Source organism: Paroedura picta, chromosome 3 (genome assembly GCF_049243985.1).
Source record: "Paroedura picta isolate Pp20150507F chromosome 3, Ppicta_v3.0, whole genome shotgun sequence".
Lineage (NCBI taxonomy): Eukaryota > Metazoa > Chordata > Lepidosauria > Squamata > Gekkonidae > Paroedura > Paroedura picta.
The window spans coordinates 5,990,662-6,013,849 of record NC_135371.1 but is presented as its reverse complement, the minus strand read 5'-3'; the positions used below and the strand labels follow the sequence as shown (position 1 = coordinate 6,013,849).

Here is a 23,188-nt window from a genome sequence, read left to right as displayed (position 1 = left end):
GAGCCCTCTACTGGGAAGTCATGCAGGAGAATTACGAGGCGGTGGCCTCTCTGGGTAAGGAGTTTGGCCCCTTTATCTTGAACAGAGAAGACGAATCCAGGCCAGGTAAAAAGCCCCCCCAACCCCCCCCCCCCCGTTGTAAATCCCCTGATCCCAGGAGGCCTGACCAGTTCCCTTCAGCCGCAGAGAACATCCCCCAGCAGTGTTCTTCTTGCACTCTGTTTTCCTATTTGGTCTACGTAAAAGAGTCGTCCACATTAAAGCTGTCCTGTTCTCGTTGTGGCACTGCTCACAGGTATGACCCCCCCCCCAAAAAAAAAACAGTGTTAGCTTCTTAGTGGTGCAAACTACCCTCCCCCTCGAACAGTAGCCAAATCCAGGCCCATTGAAGCATGACAGTGAAAGTTCAGCCGCTCCATGGAACAGGGGTTGCAGGCCTGGTTCCTTCCTCTTCGGATGATAGCGCCATCTACACAACAGCCTTGCGGGGTAGATCAAGACAGAAAATCTGTCTGGAGCAGCGGAAAAGTACGAGATTGGCAGGGTGGGACAAGAGCAGAACTGAACTGTGAAACCCTGAGGGGAAAAAAACCAATTTATATACAATCAATAGCAGATAAGCCCAGCGATGTGCTCCTGGGGTCGAGGCGGGGGCAATCATGGCGACTGCCGTCCTCGGTTCCCTGCGCAGCACTCTCCAGAGTCGTCCCTGGCGCATGCAGAGGCTCGTTAATCGGCCAAGATATGCCGCTGTAGAAGGCGGGAGATCAGCAGCGTTCTGCCATTAAGACAGCACAGCTGCGGAGGAAGGGGGTCATTGGACCTTACCTGTGGCTTCTTGGCCACAGGGGCCTGTCGGACGGCCCCCCCTGCGGCAGCGGGAGCCTAGGGGCCATGGGCAGTAATTAAGCATTCAATAATTTGTGCATTGAAAAGAAATAAACACATGTAAGGAATACATACTGAAAATCCTCAACAGGATATTCAAATCTAGAAAATCACTCATTACAGACAAGCTAAGGCAACTAAGATAAAAATAATTATGAAACCATAACAATTGCTGCAGGACGTAAATGTATACAGCTCTAATAATGAATACAAAAGGTCTACTTGAATTATTTTAGCCTACAACCTAGCATATTTCAGCAGCCAAACACTGTAATAGCAAACAAATATATATTAGATGGATACCTGCAAGAACTAAGAGACCGTGAAATTAGACAGTCCAGTCTGGTGCTAATAGAGACGAGGCTTCTGAGAACAGGTCCAAAATCAGCGATACGAACCTGGCAGGCATTCCAGAGGCAGCTGAGCTGAAATAGCTTCAGTGATTGACGACAGATGTCATTGGTGTGAATCACAATCTCTCATAACATAAATATATAACCAAGATACAACAAACTGTAGAAAATATTGGAGGTCCAGAGGGGTGTCCCAGTGTCTTCCAGTTTGCTTCCTGTCATATATATTTAAATGGGTCCGACCCTTCTTTAACCTTTAATTATCTAGATATACTGAGGCTTTTCCAGGCCGTATTTGGAAAAGGACCGTTCAGTGAGAACAGGCTGTGCTAAGCGGCCATTCTTTGCCAGAGGTCTAATTCGATTTCTCTCCTTTCGAGCAGGAGATGCACAAGATTCGGAGAAACGGGGACAACCGGGAGAGGTGTCTTCAGAAGGAGGTGAGGACCTCCAGGAGGAACCCTGGGATCAAGGTGGACCTCCGAGGAAGGTGAAGAGGAAAAGGGAAGAAATATGGAAGCGAAGGAAGGAATTTCAGGGCAGACATGTGTATGAGATCCCAACCCAAGGCAGGACAAAAAACAAAACGGGAAGGAATCAGTGCCCCGCGAAAGGAGTACGGCTCAGCGGCTTATCCACTGCTAAGAAAGATAAGAAGATCCCCACAGGAACGAAAACATTTGGTTGCTTGAAGTGCGGAAAGAGGTTTAATCGAAAGAATAGCCTTATCATACACCACAGAATTCACACAGGAGAGAAGCCCTATAAATGCTTGGAATGTGGAAAAAGCTTCTCTCACAGTAGCCCCATGACTAAACATCAGAGGATTCACACAGGACAGAAGCCCTATAAATGTTTGGAGTGTGGGAAGAAGTTCTCTTACAGCAGCTCCATGACTAATCATCAAAGGATTCACAGAGGAGAGAAGCCCTATCAGTGCTTGGAGTGTGGGGAGAATTTCTCTCACAGAAGCCACATGACTAAACATCAGAAGATTAACATAGGAGAGAAGCCCTATCAATGCTTGAAGTGTGGAAAGAATTTCTCTCACCGTAGCTCCATGACTAGACATCAGAGGATTCACACAGGGGAGAAGCCCTATCAATGCTGGGAGTGTGGGAAGAGCTTCTCTTGCAGTGGCTATGTGACTAGACATCGAAGGAGTCACACTGGAGAGAAGCCCTATAAATGCTTGGAGTGTGGGAAGACCTTCTCTCACAATAGCCACATGAGTAGTCATCAGAGAATTCACACAGGGGAGAAGCCCTATCAATGCCTGAAGTGTGGGAAGGGCTTTAACCGAAACTATAGCCTTATTTTACACCAGAGGATTCACACTGGAGAGAAGCCCTATAAATGCTTGGAGTGTGGGAAGAAGTTCTCTCACAGTAGCCCCATGACTAGACATCAGAGGATTCACACAGGGGAGAAGCCCTATAAATGCTCGGAGTGTGGCGAGGGCTTCAGATGGAGGGCAAGCCTTACTAGACATCAGTTTGTTCACACTGAGGAGAAGCCCTTTCCAATGCCCTGATTGCAACACGAGCTTTTCGGATAAGTCAGACCTTACTAAACATCGGAGGGTTCACACTGGGGAGAAGCCCTATAAATGCTTGGAGTGTGGAAAGAACTTCACACGAAGCAAGCACCTGAATTCTCACCGATGGGAACTTCATACTGGTCAGAAGTCGTTTAATTGTTCAGTTTGTAGCAAGACCTTTGCCCATCAATCGAGCCTTAATCAACAGAACAGGATTCACGCAGGCGAGAAACTACAGAAGTGTTTGAATCATAGGGAAGACCTTAGCCCAGCACAAGGTTTACTTGTCATCAAAGAATTCCCACAAAGAGAGAAGACTTCCGATCAAAGCATTCACATAGTGGAGAAGCCACCTAAATGCTGAAAAGGACACCGGAGCCTGGTCTTTTTGTACTCATGTGAATTCATGCAGGCATCCCTGGGGTCTTCTCCACTGGTGAATAACAGCAGAGAGAAGAAGAGGGTTCTCCAGCTTTCTTCCATGCTCGAATAGGAACTTGCCAGTCACCCCACAACCGGACTAAGGTGGAGTGGTTCTCTTCCATTGGTCAGTGGTGAGGAGGGCCACTCTGTGCTGATGCTTGGAAGACGTCAGAGCTCGATCTGTCATTTTTATTCTTTTCCTGTGCTAACCCCCCTGTGAGCTCTTTCAGCTAAGAGCGTAGGGTGTAGCTCACTGAACTGTTATATTATTGTCGTCGTATTTGACCGTCTGCGGAATATTGGTGTGCATCTCGCCCTTCCGGCTGGTTCTTGTCCTGGAAAAGGATATGGAGCCCATGAGGGAGGGGCGGCATAAAATGTCGATGGAGCAGGGGTTCAACTTTTCATTTCAGTTTGCTATTAAATGCTGCAATTCACTTTTCACTTTTATTGTGTTATGAAATGCTGTAACTTCTTAAGGTGCCCATTCCATGGTTAACCATTGTTTGTGACAATGCAAAGTTCTGTAATGTTTTGTCTTTGTACCTTGGCTCTGTAACTTAGCTTCTGGCCTCGTGAGGAGGATGAACTTAACCATCTCTTGAAATACTGCCAAATAGTGCCAGTGTTTATGTACCAGGCCGGCCTACTTCCAAGGCCAGTGGAAGCAACTAGAATTGTTGATATTAAACCATTCGGGTTGGGCGGAAGGCTGAGAGGAACGGAACATTGCCTTTTTGGGCCTTCCCGGTGACTTTGCAAATTGGCAATGGGTGGTCTAGGGCAGGGGTAGTCAACCTGTGGTCCTCCAGATGTCCGTGGCCTACAATCCCATGGGAATTGTAGTCCATGGACATCTGAAGGACCACAGGTTTGACTACCCCTGGTCTAGGGGGATGGTCCAGGGGATGGTCTAGGTGGGATGTGCAAAGGGTGGAGATCTTATTTTATTGGTTTGACCCGTAAGGACATCACCTTTGCCCACCTCCAATGGAAAATTATTTAATCTCATATATCTCTGTTGTTCGACATACAGGCTTTTCTGGGACAACACCCCCCCCCCCCCGTGTCATTTTGTTCTGCTGCAGTTGAATAAAATTATTAAAAGGCTTTCCAGTCTAGTGGTCACTCTGTTTGGGTACTGCACTCTAGGCAAACAGTCCCGAAACGCCCTGGCCTAAATAAGCAATATTTGTAATTGCTTATTGTAATAAATAAGGAAACGTGGTCAAGAGGGCACCCAAGAAGAGGGCACCCAAGATGAACGAGGAGGAAGCAGATCGAACTGTGGTGCAGAGACGGCTGGAGATCTGCCACTTGCCAGCATGTCTGCGTTTCTTCCATGTTTGCTAGTGGGTATTGAGGGATATGGATGGTATTCCAGTGAGAGCCAGTTTGGTGTAGTGGTTAGGAGTGTGGACTTCTAATCTGGCATGCCAGGTTCGATTCTGCGCTCCCCCACATGCAGCCAGCTGGGTGACCTTGGGCTCCCCACGGCATTGATAAAACTGTTCTGACCGAGCAGAAATATCAGGGCTCTCTCAGCCTCACCCACCCCACAGGGTGTCTGTTGTGGGGAGAGGAATGGGAAGGAGACTGTAAGCCACTTTCAGCCTCCTTTGGGTAGAGAAAAGCGGCATATAAGAACCAACTCTTCTTCTTCTTCTTCCTGGTGGATGTTACATGCAGTTTTTAAATTCTGATATGTTGTATGGGCTTGACGTTCACTGCCCCGGGGGCTGTTTGGGTGGAAAGGCGTCACGGAAGTGTTTTAAATAAAGAGTCAAGCAGGGAGCAGAGTTTTCTGCCCGCAGTCAGGGAAATGCTTCAGCTATTCAAACTGCAGCTTTAACTGAAGTGATTAGTTAAGAAAGTGTCAAAAATTATTCGAGGAAGAGTCTTGAGAGAAAGAGAGCCAGTGACCTTTGTATTAAAGCAGGATCTTTTATATGTCTTCATTTCACTGTCTTAACAACAAGAAGAATAAAATAAAAAGGGAAAAGAAGTAGGTTTAAGTACACCTGTACAGTCAAGATATATCCCAATACTTGGTCTGTTGTACGTTCATGATTTTTAGCAAGATTGTACCATTTGTTGTAGTCCTTTAGCAGTACTTAATAAATGCATTGAACGTTGACGCTTTTGTTGGTTATTTTGAGATTTATTTATTTATTATATTTATATACCGCCCTCCCCGGGGGCTCAGGGCGGTTTACATAAGAACAAACAACAATACATAAAAACAATACATAAGAAGATGCCCTTCTCTATATATATTCTATATATTCTAACAAGGCAGCCATCTGTTAATATTCATAGAGTCATAAAATCTGTTGAACCCCTTCTGTTGACTAAGGCCTGACTGATGAGAAAAGCTCATTCAACAATAGGAGCAATTAAAAAGCTTAGAATCCTAGAGCTGGAAGGGACCTCCTGGGTCATCTAGTCCACCCCCCTGCACTGTGCAGGACGCTCACAGCCCTATCGCTCCTCCACTCTAACCTGCCGCCCCCTTGGTCCAGGCAGGGGAAAAGGTACGGCCTGTTCTTAAAGAAGCTGGTGAAATTTCAAAACAAGGTTCGCTTACCTGAACTGGGACGTACTGACTGACTGAAGCACAACACTGTGGTGTAAATGAAACGCCTACCTTTTAATGCAGATGAAATAGCCAAGCCCATACCGATTGACAGCAGCCAGTTGCCTGAATGCAGGGTCTCCATACTGACCACCACTAATTCATACTGCTCTAAAAGTGGCTATTCATTAGGACAGGCTAATGGAACCTCCACGTTCAGAGGCAGTCTACCCCATGGACACCAGGGGCATCTCTGCGGGGCCCAAGTGGTCTCCATCCCCTGGGTGGGCTTCCCAGACCCTTTGGCTTGACCCAGGAGGGATCCGCCATTCTTCTGAAGAGCTCAGGGCGTGCGGTTCATAAAGAGAAAGATGATTCCCCACATCCCCCAGGGTGCTTCTCCTCCGCTTCCCGGGAGGCGCGGGCAGCCTCTCCCACCTCCGCCGGGCCCTCGCTCCTCTGCGGCACGTGCTGGGCGAGGCTGCTGCCGACCCAGGCTCCCTGCACGCAGAAACGGAGCTCCTCAGGAAGGCTGGCTTGGAAGGCCGCTCCTTTTCTGCCTCCAAGAGCATGTGATGGGTGGGGGCGGGGGCCAGCATCCGGGGCCCTGCCGACCCTCAGGTTTTTTTTCAGTATCGCAAGACGTTTTTCCGAGCTCTCCAGCGTTTTGATTCATCCTTTGTCAGAGTTTCTTGATCCCCAGCTCAAAGCAATGCTTGCAGGTGGGGTTACAGCCAGCCTAAAGCAGCATCCATGAGCAGTATCCGTCCAGCTGCTGCATGAAGACCACCATCGAGGGGGAGCTCCCCACCACCTCCTGAGGCAGCCCATTCCCCCTGCTGAACTCCTGTTTGTACTCCGCCCTTTTCACTTGGACTCCAGGCAAAGGATGGGAAGTGGGTCAGTGCGATTCAGGCATGCAATGCTTAGCAGACGATACAAGAGGATTAGGGATTGTGGAACGAACCAGTCTAAAAATAAGCCTTGGACAGTTATGAGGACAGATTAAATTATGCCGAATCCCCTAGTTTTCTGGGGTGGTGGGATCATAGTTTTTTGCTCCTGCATCTGTGTCAGTCCAAGACCAGCTTGTGCTTTTCTCTAGGGATGGTGTGTCGGGGGTCAGCCTTTTGGTAGGCAACTCATTAGCCAGGAACCCCCAAACCCCACACCAACCCTCAGGGTTCTCCTGTTCCCTGCTGGTTGGGGGTGGGGTTTGGGGGGGTTATTGACTAATGAGATGCCTACCAAATCCGTTTCAGCCAAAATAATCATGAGCTTTGTATTGCTGCCTTAATAAACTGCTTTTGCTGCTGATGCCAAGTCTGTTCATTGAGAAAGTCAAGGGAGATCTGGCACCCGCCAGCTATTTATTTATTTGTTTGTTTGTTTGTTTATTTAAGCTAAGAGCTGCCTCATAGAATCATAGAGTTGGAAGGGGCCATACAGGCCATCTAGTCCAACCCCCTGCTCAACGCAGGATCAGCCCACAGCATCCTAAAGCATCCAAGAAAAGTGTGTATCCAGCCTTTGCTTGAAGACTGCCAGTGAGGGGGAGCTCAACACCTCCTTAGGCAGCCTATTCCACTGCTGAACTACTCTGACTGTGAAACATTTTTTTCCTGATATCTAGCCTATATCATTGTACTTGTAGTTTAAACCCATTACTGCGTGTCCTCTCCTCTGCAGCCAACGAAAACGGCATCCTGCCCTCCTCCAAGTGACAACCTTTCAAATACTTAAAGAGGGCTATCATGTCCCCTCTCAACCTCCTTTTCTCCAGGCTGAACATTCCCATGTCCCTCAACCTATCTTCATAGGGCTTGGTCCCTTGGCCCCAGATCATCCCATGCCCTGTCCTCCTTTCAGAGTTTGGGTGAATGACAGCCCCAGACTGGCCTTCTTCAAGGTTGGCAGCTAATCTGTGGGATGCTGTTCCTATTGAGAGTCACCTGGTGCTTACACTACCTCCTTTCAGGGGCCAGGCCTGAATGTTTGGTCCCTTTAGCCAGGCTTTTCATTGGTTTTTACAAAAACAATTATGTTTTCTTCCGTTGTTAGCCAGAGGGATGTTTAAAATCCATTTCCATGTTTTGTTTGTGGATGCTCTACCCAGATCTTTGAGAGCCGTGTTTTAGGAACTTGTTGTGTTTTATTCTGTAAGCCATCATGCAGAGGTTCCTTGGAATCGTTCCACATGGATGGATGAATTTTGCCAGTGGGGACCCTTCTTTCTTATGGGGGAGCTTCTGAAGAGGCAGAAAAGGCAGACCCCTCCTTTGCTGTCCCCAGGGGAGAATATCTCGTCCTCCTTGGGAGGACGGAGACTGGGGCTCTGGCAGAGTCTTTGGAAGAAGAGGTCTATCCAGGGGCCACTGGTCTGCCTACAGGTCCCTCTGTCCCCCTCTCCCTCAGCCTAGATGACTCACTCCTATTTGTAGTGAATGATAAGCAAGCCAGAGGACACAGCGACACCTGTATGGAAGCACAATATGGCTGAATCTGGCTTAGCAAGTAAACACACAAGGAGTCTTCATTCTTTAAAATACAAGCCCTTCAATCAGAAGTATTCTTTAATTAGTCCCAACGTGTTTCGCCAAACAGTGCTTTATCAAGGGATTCCAAAAATATTTAAATGAATGTGTATAAAACCATGGTTAGTAATTAAGCATTAAATAATATTTGTACGGGAAAACATTAAAATATGTAAGGAATACCTACTGAAAATCATCAACATGATATTCCTTCCTAGAAAAATCACTCCATAACAATTGCTGCAGGACATAAAAATATACAGCTCTAATAATAAATACAAAAGGCCTACCTCAAATATTTTAGTCTACAACCCAGAATATTTCAGCAGCCAAACCCAGAATATTTTAGCAGCCAAATACTGAATTTGTAATAGCAAACAAATATATTGGATACCTGCAAAAACTAAGAGACCATGAAATTATACAGTCCAGTCTGGTGCTAATAGAGACTAGGCTTCTGAGAACAGGTCCAAAATCAGAGATACGAAGCTCACAGGCATTCCAGAGGGAGCTGAGCGGGAATAGCTTTAGTGATTGACAACAGATGTCATTGGTGTGAATTACAATCCCTCGTAACATAAATATGTAACCAGGATATAGCAAACTAGGGAAAACATTGGTCTAGATGGGTGTGCCAGTGCCCTGCTGTTTGCTTTCTGTCATATACATTTGAATGGGTCTTCGCTTTGGATGAAAAAATGCAGTTGTTCTAGCCCCTCTAGAGCCCCCCCCCCCAGATCTTACCCATATTTCCCATCAGAAAGGGTCTCCCTCTTAAATCCCTAGACCTCCCATGGCTTTTCCCTGTGCCATTCCTCTGCCATCAAATTTAACATTCAATATTTTTAATCTCATCATATATCATAACCCAAATTTTCCTTGCCTTTTGACAGGTCCTTTTGACAGGGCTTCTCTCCTGTGTGAATCCTCTGATGATTAGTCATGGTGCTTCTTCGAGAAAAGTTCTTTCCACACTTTACGCATGTATATGGCTTCTCCCCTGTGTGAATCCTCTGATGGCTAGAAAGGTGGCTACTCGTAGAGAAGTTCTTTCCACACTCCAAGCATCGATAGGGCTTCTCTCCTGTGTGAATCCTCTGATGTCTAGTCATGGTGCTTCTTCGAGAAAAGTTCTTTCCACACTCCATGCATTTATATGGCTTCTCACCTGTGTGAATCCTCTGATGGCTAGAAAGGTGGCTACTCATAGAGAAGTTCTTTCCACACTTTACGCATTTATATGGCTTCTCCCCTGTGTGAATCCTCTGATGGATAGTCATGGCACCACTATAAGTGAATTTCTTTCCGCACTCCAAGCATTTATATGGCTTCTCTCCTTTGTGAATCCTCTGATGTCTAGTAATAGTGCCACTGTGAGAGAAATACTTTCCACACACCAAGCATTCATAGGGCTTCTCTCCTGTGTGAATCCTTCGATGTCTAGTCATGTTGGTACTATGAGAGAAGTCCTTTCCACACTCCAAGCATTTATACGGCTTCTCTCCTGTGTGAATCTTTTGATGTTTGGTCAAGTCTCCACTGGAAGAGAAATCTTTTCCACACTCCAAACATTTATAGGGTTTCTCTCCTGTGTGAATCCTCTGATGTTTGGTCAGGTCTCCACTGGAAGAGAAATCTTTTCCACACTCCAAGCATTTATAGGGCTTCTCTCCTGTGTGAATGCTCCAGTGCAAAATAAGACCATGCTTCTGTCTAAAGCTGTTCTCACCCGGCAAGCAACCGTGTCTTTTGTTTCCTGTTTGGATCTTCTTGCTTTTCATACCAAAGGTTCTGCAGCTGAATGTTACCCCGTTCATGGGGAACATACTCATTTCCTTTGATGTTTTTATTTTGGCTGAGGCTGGGATCTCAGATGTGCTTCTTCCCTGAAAGGTAATCAGTTTCTTCCTTCCCTTCCATTTCCCTTCCGTTTTTCTCTTCAGCTGCCCCAGAGGTCTACCTCCATTCCAATTTTCCTCCTCCAGATCCTCATCTCCTGAAGACACCTCTCCTGGTTGCCCCTGCCTCTCATTCGCTGGAGCATCTCCTGCTAGAAAGGAGAGAGAGAAGTCCAATAAGAGATCCACTTAGCACAGCCCGGCATTACCCAATGGTACTTTTCCAAAGAAGTCCTGGAGGCAAGGAGGGGAAAAGGAGGGGAAAAGGATGGGCAGTGGAAGAGCTGGGGCAGGAGGGGCCGGAAGGTGGACCACAGGTGGACCACAGCAGAATGGCTTCTCTACAATCCAAAGGCCCTGGATAGGCCGCTCGCTACAAGGACTCTGCAGCGGCACAACTACGGTGTCTCCGTGGTTTCAAAGTTGGCTAGATTTTGTCCCCTGGGGACAACTAAGGAGGAGTCTGCCTTTTTGCCTGTTCAGAACTTCCCTCCTCAGAAGAAAGTTTCCTGTTTTCCCAAATCTCTTAATTCATTTCAAACAGTTCCAGGTCACTTCTCTAAGGAAGGTGGCTGGCAGAATCACACCTCTAAGCTACAAAGGTTCCTAAGACACAACTCCCATAAATACTTGCAGAGCATTCAACAACCAAACACAGAAACGGATCGGAAACATTCCTCTGATGAACAACAGAAGGCAACGCTGAAATTTCTCCTAAAACACCCTTAGCAAGAGGCCAGTTGAAGGGAAACATTTGGGCCTGGCACACAGTCACCAGGCAACCCCCAAGGAGATGGGCTTCCCACAGGCCAGATGCCAACCCTGGAGACCCACCCACCCCTGTTTGAACTCTGCCTAGAATAGATTCCCGTTACAGATCTTTCAGCACCAGGGCAATGCCATCCCTGTAGCCTGATCCTAAAAAACAGCTTAGATGCCACATTTAGATACCACTGAATTTTACAGCCAAGTCCTGTGCGTGAGGAGAAATGTGTCCTGAGGCCTACAAGGTGCTCTACAGCAGGGGTAGTCAAACTGCAGCCCTCCAGATGTCCATGGACTACAATTCCCAGGAGCCCCCTGCCAGCATTCGCTGGCAGGGGGCTCCTGGGAATTGTAGTCCATGGACATCTGGAGGGCCACAGTTTGACTACCCCTGCTCTACAGCTTCAGACCTTCGAACCAAGACACAGAAAACCACAACCTTCTCAGAGTAGACAGCAGAGACCTGTCCTGGATACGCCTTGTTTGCTTTCCTGAAAGAGACCCAAAGAGTTCTCCCCCTCACCCAGTTCAGTTGTCAAGGGAAAGTCCTCTTGAGATCTTCCGAGGAAACTCTCCAGCACTTCTGAAGCAAGGCCTTCCTCTGCTCCCGAGGTCCCATCTTCTGTAGCGGGGAGTTGCAGGCTAGCCTGGAGCCAATAGTCTTTTCTCATGCTGGAAAGGATCTCTGTGGCCAAATCAAGCTGCTCAGATCAGCTGGGGTCCGGGGAGCTGCAACTGGGGGACCAACCACCTGCCTGGATTCGTTACAGGTACTCCTTCCACCCTCCTCCGCATCCGTCTTCATACTAAGAGGGCCAAGATCCTTACCCAGAGAGGCCACCGCCTCGTAATTCTCCCGCATGACTTCCCCGTAGAGAGCTCTTTGGGCCGGATCCAGCAGAGCCCATTCCTCCCGCGTGAAGAACACGGCCACCTCCTCGAAGGACACGGGGGGCCCTGAGGGAGGATTTCCCCACGTCATCTTCTCCCACGGTCCCTGAGTGAGTATTCACACAAGAAAAACAGAATCAGACAGGTGAGGCATGCAAAAGAAATATACAGAACATATCAAACTCAGAGCAATGAACTCTGAAAAATAGCCCAAGATTCAGGTATTTCCAAATTGCCTTGGAAAAATGAGAGAATAATAGAGTTGGTGGCAGGGGCCATAGAGGCCTTCTAGTCCAACCCCCTGCCTAGTGCAGTATCAGCCTCAAGAATGCATAAGAATCACAGAACCATGGAAGGGGCATAGAAGCCACCAAGTATAACCCCAGTTCCATGCAGAATAAGTATCTGTCCAGCTGCTGCTTGAAGACCACAAGTTAGGTGATGGTTACTAAGACCTTGAATCAGATCCAGAATTCAACTGGTAACTGGTGCAGTTGCTCAAGAATGGGATGGATGTGGGCCCTCCAAGATGGTCCCGTGAGAACCCTGATTGCGGTGTTCTGTACCAGTTACAATTTCTGGGTCAGGGACAAGGGCAAGCCTGCGTAGAGCGAGTTACAGAAATCTAATCTGGAGGTGACCGGTCCTTGGATTGTTGGCCAGTTCTTCCAGGCCAAACAAGGTACTAGTAGCCTGGTTTGAAGAGCCTCTTGTGGCACAGAGTGGTAAGGCAGCCGTCTGAAAGCTCTGCCCATGAGGCTGGGAGTTCAATCCCAGCAGCCGGCTTAAGGTTGACTCAGCCTTCCATCCTTCTGAGGTCGGTAAAATGAGGACCCAGCTTGCTGGGGGGTAAACGGTAATGACTGGGGAAGGCACTGGCAAACCACCCCGTATTGAGTCTGCCATGAAAACGCTGGAGGGCGTCACCCCAAGGGTCAGACATGACCCGGTGCTTGCACAGGGGATACCTTTACCTTTTACCTTTAGCCTGGGTTGGTGGAGATGGAAGCCAGCTGGGCTATTGTAATGACTTGAGCCTCTATAGAGAAGGAGGCATCAAGGATCATGCCCAAATTCCTGGTGGATTGGGTGCAGCCTTAAGTGGCACACCATCCAGGCAGGGCAGGCGTGCTTCCGGATCTGGTCCTCTCCAACCCAGCCATAGGACCTCTGTTTTGGAAGGGCTGAGCTTCCAGCCACTCGGCTTGAGCCAAGCTGTTACTGCCTCCAAACATCTGCGAGAAAATTGTGATGTGCATGGGGAGTCAGGACAGCCATTCATTAGGAGATAGAGCTGGATGTCATCTGCACATTGACGGCAAACCACCCGAGAAGTACCGACCAACTGGCCCAGAGAGCACATGAAGATGTCAAATAATGTGGGGGATAATGTGGATGCTGGCCCCTGCCTCCACAGAAAGCACCTTTTGCCTGTAGAAAAGTAACAGTCCAAGGAAATGGATTCCCAGGTAGGTACCCTGAGGAGCTAGTTGTCTGTTGCAGGGCACTCTGATTCGAGCAGCCTACCCCACCACAGGCGGGGGAGAAGCATCGAGGGGAAAAGGGGGGATGCGGGAGAGACTCTTTAGAGAAAAAGGAGGCGTGGAAAAGCGGGAAAATTCAGGGCTGGGCGATTTTCTCCTGCCGGAGAGCAGCAGGGGGGTGGGGGAGGGGGGAGGCAGGGCTGAGCTGCTCCCCGACTGTGGGAAACGGAAAAAGAGAGCGAGGAAAGCAGGATCCGCCCCGGAGGAAAAATCTGCCCCTCCAGCTCTCTTCGGGAGACGCCTCCGGGTTGGGCCCAGGTGTGGCTCCATGAGCCTCCCGCCCCTTCCAGGGAGAGCCAGTTTGGTGGAGTGGTTAGGAGTGAGGACTTCTAATCTGGCATGCCGGGTTCGATTCTGCGCTCCCCCACATGCAGCCAGCTGGGTGACCTTGGGCTCACCACGGCACTGATAAAACTGTTCTGACCGAGGAGTGATATCAGGGCTCTCTCAGCCTCACCCACCCCACAGGGTGACTGTTGTGGGGAGAGGAAAGGGAAGGCGACTGTAAGCCGCTTTGAGCCTCCTTCGGGTAGAGAAAAGGGGCATATAAGAACCAACTCTTCTTCTTCTTCTTCTCCTCCTCCGTCCCCTGTTTCTTAAGGCACCGCCATGGCACCTCCTCGGCCGCTCGGAGCCCCATTCCTCCTCCTCCCCCTGGGCAGAAGCCCCTCCGAGGGGCGCCCGCGGGATGCTCCTTGCCCCCTCCCGTGAAGGTATGAGAAAAACGAAACCCACCTGCCCTGCAAGCACAGCTCCGCCTCCTCCACTCTCGGCGCCTTCTGGGATCTGCAGTTCGCAGGGATGCAATCCGGCGGACCCAAATGGACCCAAAGGGAGGTCTCCCCCTCCCCCTCCCCCTCCCCCTCCCCCTCCTGCCAATCAGCTCCTGGGTCTTCTTAGGCTCCTCCTCCTCCTGTCCCTCAGGAATGCCCACCTGAGGCCGGCCTGTCCCGCCCCATCCCCTGAAGAAGTCAGGCGCACACCTGGGGGAGGGCAGAGCCTTTTCACCGTGCATGGGCATGGTGGGACGGGGGCGGGACTGAAAAGTTTTTGAAAATAAATGTGGATGATGGGGGGGGGGCCTGCCCTGCGCTTTTGAGAAGTACAGCGGCACCCCCCTGGATCAAACCAGAGAGTGGTCTCCTCCGCCAGAGGCCAGCCCCATAGGTCTGGAGGCAGCAGTAGCCCCACAGAGTTGCCCTGGCAACCATAGAATCATAGAATCGCAGAGTTGGAAGGGGCCACAGAGGCCATCTAGTCCAACCCCCTGCTCAACGCAGGATCAGCTTCAAGCATCCATGAGAAGAATCATAGAACCATAGAGTTGGAAGGGGCCACACAGGCCATCTAGTCATAGAATCATAGAGTTGGAAGGGGCCATGCAGGCCATCTAGTCCAACCCCCTGCTCAACGCAGGATTAGCCCTAAGCATCCTAAAGTATCCAAGAAAAGTGTGTATCCAACCTTTGCTTGAAGACGGCCAGTGAGGGGGAGCTCACCACCTCCTTAGGCAGCCTATTCTACTGCTGAACTACTCTGACTGTGAAACATTTTTTCCTGATATCTAGCCTTGTACTTGTAGTTTAAACCCATTACTGTGTGTCCTCTCCTCTGCAGCCAACGGGAACAGCATCCTGCCCTCCTCCAAGCGACAACCTTTCAAATACTTAAAGAGGGCTATCATGTCCCCTCTCAACCTCCTTTTCTCCAGGCTGAACATTCCCAAGTCCCTCAACCTATCTTCATAGGGCTTGGTCAAAACGGAATCCAGGTAATATCAGTTTTCAGTGAGATTCTTTCATCAGTGACAAGTCCTTATATATATTAATAGTATAATATTGGCCACAGGCTCATAGGTATGGGGATACCGATCTGTATTGACACGGGAATGTGTCAATACAGACTGGTATCCCTACACCTATGTGGATTCTTTTGACAGAAGTCCTACAGAATAAAGGAACAAGGAAAACTACAAAAATAGGACACTTTTCTTTCTTTTATGAATATATTTATTATATTGCCAGTAGACAGGTCTGCTTCTCTCTGTTTGGTTTAATTATTAGACCGTCCTTCTTATACTCTTGTATGATTTCCTGATGAGGCCCAGGTGCAGGCTTTCCGTTCCAGCCTCCAAGGGGAGTTTCCTCATGAGCAAGAGGTCAATCCGGGTCCTTTTACCTCCCCCAGGTCACCCTTTGCTAGGCAAAGATTATATCTCATACCTGGACTGGGAGGTACAGATTGACTGAAGCACAACAAAGAGGGTGCCACTGAAAGGCCGACCCTTTTATGCTCAATATAGAAGGAGAACTGAGCAGATGAAGGAAAGCCCATAGCAATCAATAGCAGCCAGTTGCCTGAATGCAGGGTCTCCACACTACACAATGCAACTCTCAAAATGGGTGGGTGGGTGGGGGCCTCTACAGCCACAGGAGCCGCTGCTGGGTAGCCGAGGGGTGGGAGTGGCGGGAAGAAGCCTGATGTTCAGTCCTCAATTAACAACTGACCACCACTAATTCATACTGCTCTAAAAAGTGGCTATTAATTAGAACAAGCTAATGGAACCTCCATGTTCAGGGGCAGTCTACCCCATGGACAGCAGGGGCATCTCTGCGGGGCCCAAGTCGTCTCCATTTCACAGTCAGAGTAGTTCAGCAGTGGAATAGGCTGCCTAAGGGGATGGTGAGCTCCCCCTCACTGGCAGCCTTCAAGCAAAGGCTGGATACACACTTTTCTTGGATGCTTTAGGATGCTTTGCGCTGATCCTGCGTTGAGCAGGGGGTTGGACTAGATGGCCTCTGTGGCCCCTTCCAACCCTATGATTCGATTCTATTCATCCCCTGGGTGGGCTTCCCAGACCCTTTGGCTTGAACCAGATGGGTTCTTCTGAAGAGTACAGCCCCGTCTTTCAAAGAGAAAGACCCCAACTCCCCTCTCCCCCCCCCTTACCCGGTGCAGGAAGGGAGCGATTCTCCGGGAAACCTTTTGCAAGCGGAGAAGCCACCTGGAAACCGCCAGGAGTTCATGGGCTGGGGCGGGGAGGGGCATTTCCGTCCCAAAATCCTTCGGGGTCCGTCGCTCCCTTTGCTTTCGTGGCTGCGATCCACAAAAGGCCTGGCCGGGGGAGGTCGGAATACGTGGATCGGGGCCTCCCCGCTTGGCTCCTCGGCGGCAGCAAAGGAGGTACAATTGGGATTTAGTCACAGAGATTTGGAGATAGAAAATGGGCCTGGAGCGAGAGCGCCCTTGGGGGTAGCAATGGGGGGGGGCAGATCTGGGCGTCCAAAGGGGCCCCTCCGGAGCAGGGATGGAGGGAGAGGGCTGCCCCTCCCCCCCCGAAGGGGGCGCGCATTGAGACCCGGGCTGGGGAGGCTGCTCCTTTTGTGCCGCCAGAGCACGTGGTGGGTGGGGGTGGGTGGGGAGGTGGGGGGCAGCATCCGGGGGGGGGGGGCCCCGCCGACCCTCAGGGTTTCCTTTCAGTATCGCTGCAAGGCGTTCTTCCGAGTCCTCCAGCAGTTTGAGGCATCCTTAGGGCTGATCCTGCGTTGAGCAGGGGGTTGGACTAGATGGCCTCTATGGCCCCCTCCAACTTTATGATTCTGTGATTCCTTGTGAGAGTTTCTTTATCCCGGAGCTCCAAGCGGCGCTTGCAGGAGGAGCTGCAGCCGGTCCCTGATCGGCCCCCTTGAATCCCACCCGAGTCTCATGAAGATGGAGCCCCGGAGAAGCCCCCAACAACATCAGAGTCCAGCGGCCCCCTTAAGACCACCAAAGGCGGGTCTGAGGAAGAGGCCTGCCCTCCAGAGCTCCCGCCCTGAACAAATCCCTGTGGCTCTTCAGGGGGCTCCTGGACTCTGGTTTTGTTGTGCTGCTTCCGACCACCACGGCTGCCCCCCCGAATCCGTCCTGGAGAAGTCCAGTTAGAGGGGCCGCTTCAGAACCGTCTTGCCTGGTGTGCGGCCAAATGACAGCATCTCTCTGATATCCCAAGATTATTAATGTATTTTGATTATTCATTTACATTAGTTAGAATAGAATCGTAGAGTTGTCGGTGGCCATCCAGGCCATCTAGTCCACCCCCTGCTCAATGCAGGATCAGCCTCAATCACCATCCATGAGAAGGATCCGACCAGCTGCTGCTAGAAGACCGCTATCGAGGGGGAGCTCCCCACCACCTCCTGAGGAAGCCCATTTCCCCTGCTGAAGTCCTATTTACACTCTGCCCTTTTCACTTGAAAATAGAGACAGGGACACCTGGCAAAGACTTTCCTATAGAAGTCTAAAAATAAGCCTTGGACAATTTTGAGGACAGATTAAACGATGCCGAATTCCCTAGTAGGATCCTGGCTTCAGCAAGGCGTTCACAGGAGTCCAGGCCCCAGTTCCTCCTCCTTTCTGCCAGGAGCTTTGGGAATCCCTGAGTACAAGGTCATTCCACTGAGTACAGAGCTAAGACAGCTGACTCCTGGGATACCTTTCAGAATCTCAAAAAACACAAATGCTTCTTGCCATCGCCTTGATCTGTTCTACGTTATTCTTTTCCTTGACTCCCTTGTGACCTTCTGCTGTCTTGTATGAATACTCAGAGGCCGTCAGAGAAGATGAATGTGGGAACTCCTCATTCAGGGCCGCCCGTGTCCTTCCAGGAGGTGACCGTGTTCTTTACGGAGGAGGAATGGGCTCTGCTTGATTCGGTCCAAAAAGCTCTCTACTGGGAAGTCACGCAGGAGAATTACGAGGCGGTGGCCTCTCTGGGTAAGGAGTTTGGCCCCTTTATCTTGAATAGAGAAGACAAATCCAGGCCAGGTAAAAAGCCCCCCCAACCCCCTGTTGCAGATCCCCTGATCCCAGGAGGCCTGACCAGCTCCCTTCGGCCACAGAGAACATCCCCCAGCAGTGTTCTTCTTGCCACCTCCTGGAGAGGGTAATATTTGGGGGCAGAGAGCCCCTGCAAGGCCTGCAAATCAACCCATGAACACGCATGTGTGGTGGAGGGCAGGAAGGAAGGCCGGGGTGGGCCCAATGATGCATGGCAGTGAATGTCCAGCCGCTCCAGGGAACGGGGGTTGCAGTCCGGGTTCCTTCCTCTTTGGATGACCTCTCAGCCTGTTTGGTTTCACCTGGGATGGACCTCTTGGACTCTGGGTTTTTCTCCTGTAATGTGACATTGCCACAGACCTCGAAGTTAATTGTCTAGGTCAGCCCTTCTCAAATAGGGTTTTGTGAAGCCCTGGCGTTTCTTGATGGCCCTGGGGGGGAGGGGGGTTCCTGAATGGGTCGGTTGCACTCTCTGAACGTGCTTTTTTTGAGAGTCTCAGAGACTGTATTTCATCTTTCAAGAGGTAGATGTAGGTCTTTCTGCAGGTGTGTCCCTCCTGGGCTATGGGCTATGGCCAGCCCTTACTATCCAAGGTGCAGACAGACAGACCAGCATCAGTCCCGTGAGTCTGGAAAGTGTAGGAAGATCTAAATAAATATTTACAGCCGGAAACTGTAAATAGTGAACAAGTAAATGGCTGGAGAGACATGAGAACTGAAGTGACTTTTTCCAACCTTAGCCTGGCAAATAAAAAAACAGTGTAAAAAACCTTACTAAGGTCAAGACTGCTGTGCACAGAGAGACTTCCTCTTAGTGCTGCCAGCTTCTATGTGAGGCTCTCTACCCCACCTCCCTCACAGGGAGTCTGCTATGGGGAGAGGAAGGGAAGACGATTGGAAAATGCTTTAAGAAACCTGAGGCCTGCTCAGTCACTGCGGCCCATTCCCAGTTCTCCCAGGCCCGTCACAGCCCTACATCCCTCACAGGTTGTCTATTGTGGGGAGATAAATGGAAAAGGTGTTTATAAACTGCTTTGAGACTCCTTTGGATAGCAAACAACAGGGTACAAAAATCCAGTTCTTCTTCTAAGGACCAACCATGAAAGAAGAATGTGGGAAGATAACATTTTATCAAAAGTGAAAAAATGGAGACAGAAGGAGCAGGGTGGACACCTGTGTACTGTGACTACCCCATGTGTACTAGGGCAGGGGGACATTTCGGTGTCTGTGGCTTATTTCACACAAGAAGGGAAATGATGCAGAACTGGGAGGAATTGGTTGCCAAGTAATCTCCCCCTAAGAAGAGTCTCCAGTCTGATTTTCCCCTAACATATCTGAAGACATGGCTCTGGAAAGCTCATCTGTAACCACTGTGCCACAATTCCCAAAGGTCAGACCTCTCCCACACTCAACGAACATTCCACACCAGAGGTTCTTGACACCCATCTCTCCACACCCATGGCCTCATTTGCCACCACAACCTCACACACATCACACACATTCAATCCCATGCCCTTACAAACTGGACAGCTCCTCCCCTTCCTCTTCCCACCGCCAAGCTCTAGCAGCCATTGTATTACTGGATACAACGGGCTTTGCCCCTCGTAACATAAATATATAACCCAGATACGGCAAACTATAGGAAACATTAGAGATCCAGATGGGTGTCTCAGTGTGCTGCTGTTTGCTTATTGTCATATATGTTTGAATGGGTCTGACGCGTCTTTCCTTAAAACAAAATCAGAGTCCAGGGGCACCGTTAATAACAACAAAGATTTATTCAAGGAGTGAGCCTTCGAGTGCAAACACTTTTCCTCAGACAGCGTCTTAAAGGTGCCACTGGACTCTGATTTTGTTCTGTTGGGCTGCTTCAGACCAACACGGCTACCCACGTGAACCTATCCTACTTTCCCTGTAACTGTCTAGTTATTCTGAGGCTCTTCCAGGCCTTCAGTTCTTTTTTGGAAAAGGACTGTTCATGGGGAACAGGCGGTGCTAAGTGGCCATTCCTTGCCAGGGGTCTCATTTGATTTCTCTCCTTTCCAGCAGGAGATGTGCCAGATTTGGAAGAACGGGCACAACCAGGAGAGGTGTCTTCAGAAGGAGGTGAGGACCTCCAGGAGGAACCCTGGGATCAAGGTGGACCTCCGAGGAAGGTGAAGAGGAAAAGGGAAAGAAAATGGAAGCGAAGGAAGGAATTTCAGGGCAGACATGTGTATGAGATCCCAACCCAAGGCAGAACAAAAAACAAAATGGGAAGGAATCAGTGCCCCGCGAAAGGAGTACGGCTCAGCTGCTTATCCATAGCTAAGAAAGAGGAGAGGATCCACACAGGCAAGAAAACATTTGGTTGCTTGAAGTGTAGACAGAGGTTTAACCAAAAGGATAACCTTATTGTACACCAGAGAATTCACACAGGAGAGAAGCCCTATCAATGCTTGGAGTGTGGGGAGAGCTTCTCTTCTAATGTCGATATGACTAGACATCGGAGGATTCACACAGGAGAGAAGCTCTATCAATGCTTGGAGTGTGGGAAGAGCTTCTCTTCTAATGTCGATATGACTAGACATCGGAGGATTCACACGGGAGAGAAGCCCTACAAATGCTTGGAGTGTGGGGAGAGCTTCTCTTCTAATGTCGATATGACTAGACATCGGAGGATTCACACAGGAGAGAAGCTCTATCAATGCTTGGAGTGTGGGAAGAGCTTCTCTTCTAATGTCGATATGACTAGACATCGGAGGATTCACACAGGAGAGAAGCCCTATCAATGCTTGGAGTGTGGGGAGAGCTTCTCTTCTAATGTCGATATGACTAGACATCGGAGGATTCACACAGGAGAGAAGCTCTATCAATGCTTGGAGTGTGGGAAGACCTTCTCTTCTAATGTCGATATGACTAGACATCGGAAGATTCACACAGGAGAGAAGCCCTATCAATGCTTGGAGTGTGGGAAGACCTTTTCTCACAGTAGCCACTTGACTGGCCATCAGAGGAGTCACACAGGAGAGAAGCCCTATCAATGCTTGGAGTGTGGGAAGACCTTCTCTCGCAGTAGCAACTTGACTAGACATCGGAGGATTCACACAGGAGAGAAGCCCTATAAATGCTTGGAGTGTGGGAAGAGCTTCTCTTTTAATGTCGATATTAGACATCGGAGGATTCACACAGGAGAGAAGCCCTATCAATGCTTGGAGTGTGGGAAGAGCTTCTCTTCTAATGTCGATATGACTAGACATCGGAGGATTCACACAGGAGAGAAGCCCTATCAATGCTTGGAGTGTGGGAAGACCTTTTCTCGCAGTAGCCACTTGACTGGCCATCAGAGGAGTCACACAGGAGAGCATCTATAGAAATCCTCGGAGTTTGAGAAGAGCTTCACTTGGAGGAAATACCTTAGTTCACATCAGCCCACTTGCACTGGGAAGAAAGAAATGGAAGGAAGGCCTTATTACCAAGGATTAGTATAAACAAATAACCAATAATTGTAGGGAGAGTGTTAGAGAAGCTAAAGCTCAAAATGAGCTTAGGCTAGCATGAAGTGCTAAACATAACCAAGAAGGGTTCTTTAGTTATAGTCCAAGTAAGAAAAAGTGTAGGAACACCGTAGGACAAGAAAGTGAAATTATAACAGATGATGATGAAGAGAGGGCTGAACTGCTTAACTCCTATTTCTCCTCAGTCTTCTCTTGAGAGGGAAATTGTGCTCAATGAGGAAAAAACATAACACATCAGGAGGGATGGGAATGGTGGTCTAGGATCACTGTTGGAAGTCCACAAGGACCTAGTTTCTTTCAGTGAAACAGTCTTCATTGAACTGCATCCAAGGATACTAAAAGAACATGTAGGTGTTATCTCTGAACCTCTGTCTGTTCTGGAGGTGGGCAAATGTTATCCCCATCTTCAAGAAAGAGAAAAAGGAGTATCCGAGTTAGTATTGACTCGTCAGCCTGATATCTGTTGCTGGCAAAATTTTGGAACATATCAAACAGTCGGTCCTTGAGCAGCTGGAACAGAGAGCTGTGATTTCTAAGACTCAGCATGGGTTTTGCAAGAAGAAATGTCAGACCAACCTTATCTCTTTTTTCGGGAAAGCGACTACCTTGCTGGATCAGGGAAATGCTGTGGAAATAGTTTATCTGTATTTCAATAAAGCTTTTCTTTTTTATATAATTTTATTATTTATTATTATATGAAGCATTTACAGAAAAGTAAAAGAGAAAAAAAGCGACCAGCTGATATGGTTTGCCATCCTCTTTTAACATACATATTCAGTTCCCATCACATGTTAATCCTAATCTAGAAGTTTTTACCATCTTTCTTAGCGAAATGATTGTTAATACATATGAGAGTATGATCTGTTATAAGAATATATTCTATTATTATCTTGATATAAGGTCGGTCCCCTTCATATATTGGCCCTGACCTAAGAGTTACTGCTGCTGTCTTGTTAATACATATGAAGTATAGTTTGCCATTCTCTTTTAGCATACATATTGGCATACATATTCAGTTCCCATCACATATTGATCCTGATCTAGAAGTTATTACCATCTTTCTTAGCAGAGTAATTGTTTATACATATGAGAGTATAATCTATTATAAGAATATATTCTATTATTGTCTTAGATAATATAAAGTCAGTTCCCTTCATATATTGGTCCTGACCTAAAAGTTACTGCTGCTGTCTTTCCCACAGGAAACCAGGAAAATGCTCCACTGTTCATCACATCCTTCAGGTGGTCGCAGAAAATGAAATTGTATTTTTTTTCCCTAGTAACGCCTGATGATTCCTACATAGAGTATTTCTAGTTGTCCTTCTGTCAGGGCCAAAGAAGTCTCTTGCTTGATTCTTGCTTGCAGTCGCCTTTAAGTAGGCTCTGTATACTTTATCAATCCGGATCTCTTCCTCTGGTCGCACAGAGCTATCTCTTGATAGCTTCCTGCGTGCTGTCGCCT

At 48.7% G+C, this 23,188-nt stretch overlaps 3 protein-coding genes across 9 annotated transcripts in view; 1 reads left to right on the top strand and 2 right to left on the bottom strand.

The window, feature by feature from the left end:
- Positions 1-22,340, top strand: part of LOC143834146 (uncharacterized) — a 31,084-nt gene extending 8,744 nt beyond the window's left edge. The window contains 3 exon segments of the mRNA XM_077330752.1: positions 1,910-2,757; positions 2,759-2,928; positions 20,553-22,340. Coding sequence (XP_077186867.1) covers positions 1,910-2,757; positions 2,759-2,928; positions 20,553-21,582 — 2,048 coding nt within the window. The 3' untranslated portion in view covers positions 21,583-22,340.
- LOC143834042 (uncharacterized) overlaps positions 1-23,188 on the bottom strand; it is a 120,057-nt gene that overhangs the window by 44,766 nt on the left and 52,103 nt on the right. The gene's annotated exons all lie outside the window — the stretch shown is intronic.
- LOC143833991 (uncharacterized) overlaps positions 8,336-23,188 on the bottom strand; it is a 31,323-nt gene continuing 16,470 nt past the window's right edge. For 2 of the 7 annotated variants that reach the window (XM_077330439.1, XM_077330441.1), the window contains one exon: positions 8,336-9,931. In XM_077330439.1, the coding sequence (XP_077186554.1) occupies positions 9,168-9,931 (764 nt within the window). In that variant the 3' untranslated portion in view covers positions 8,336-9,167. Of the gene's footprint in view, positions 10,006-23,188 lie in introns of all 7 variants that reach the window. The other 5 variants (XM_077330445.1, XM_077330438.1, XM_077330440.1 and 2 more) reach the window with 5 other exon arrangements.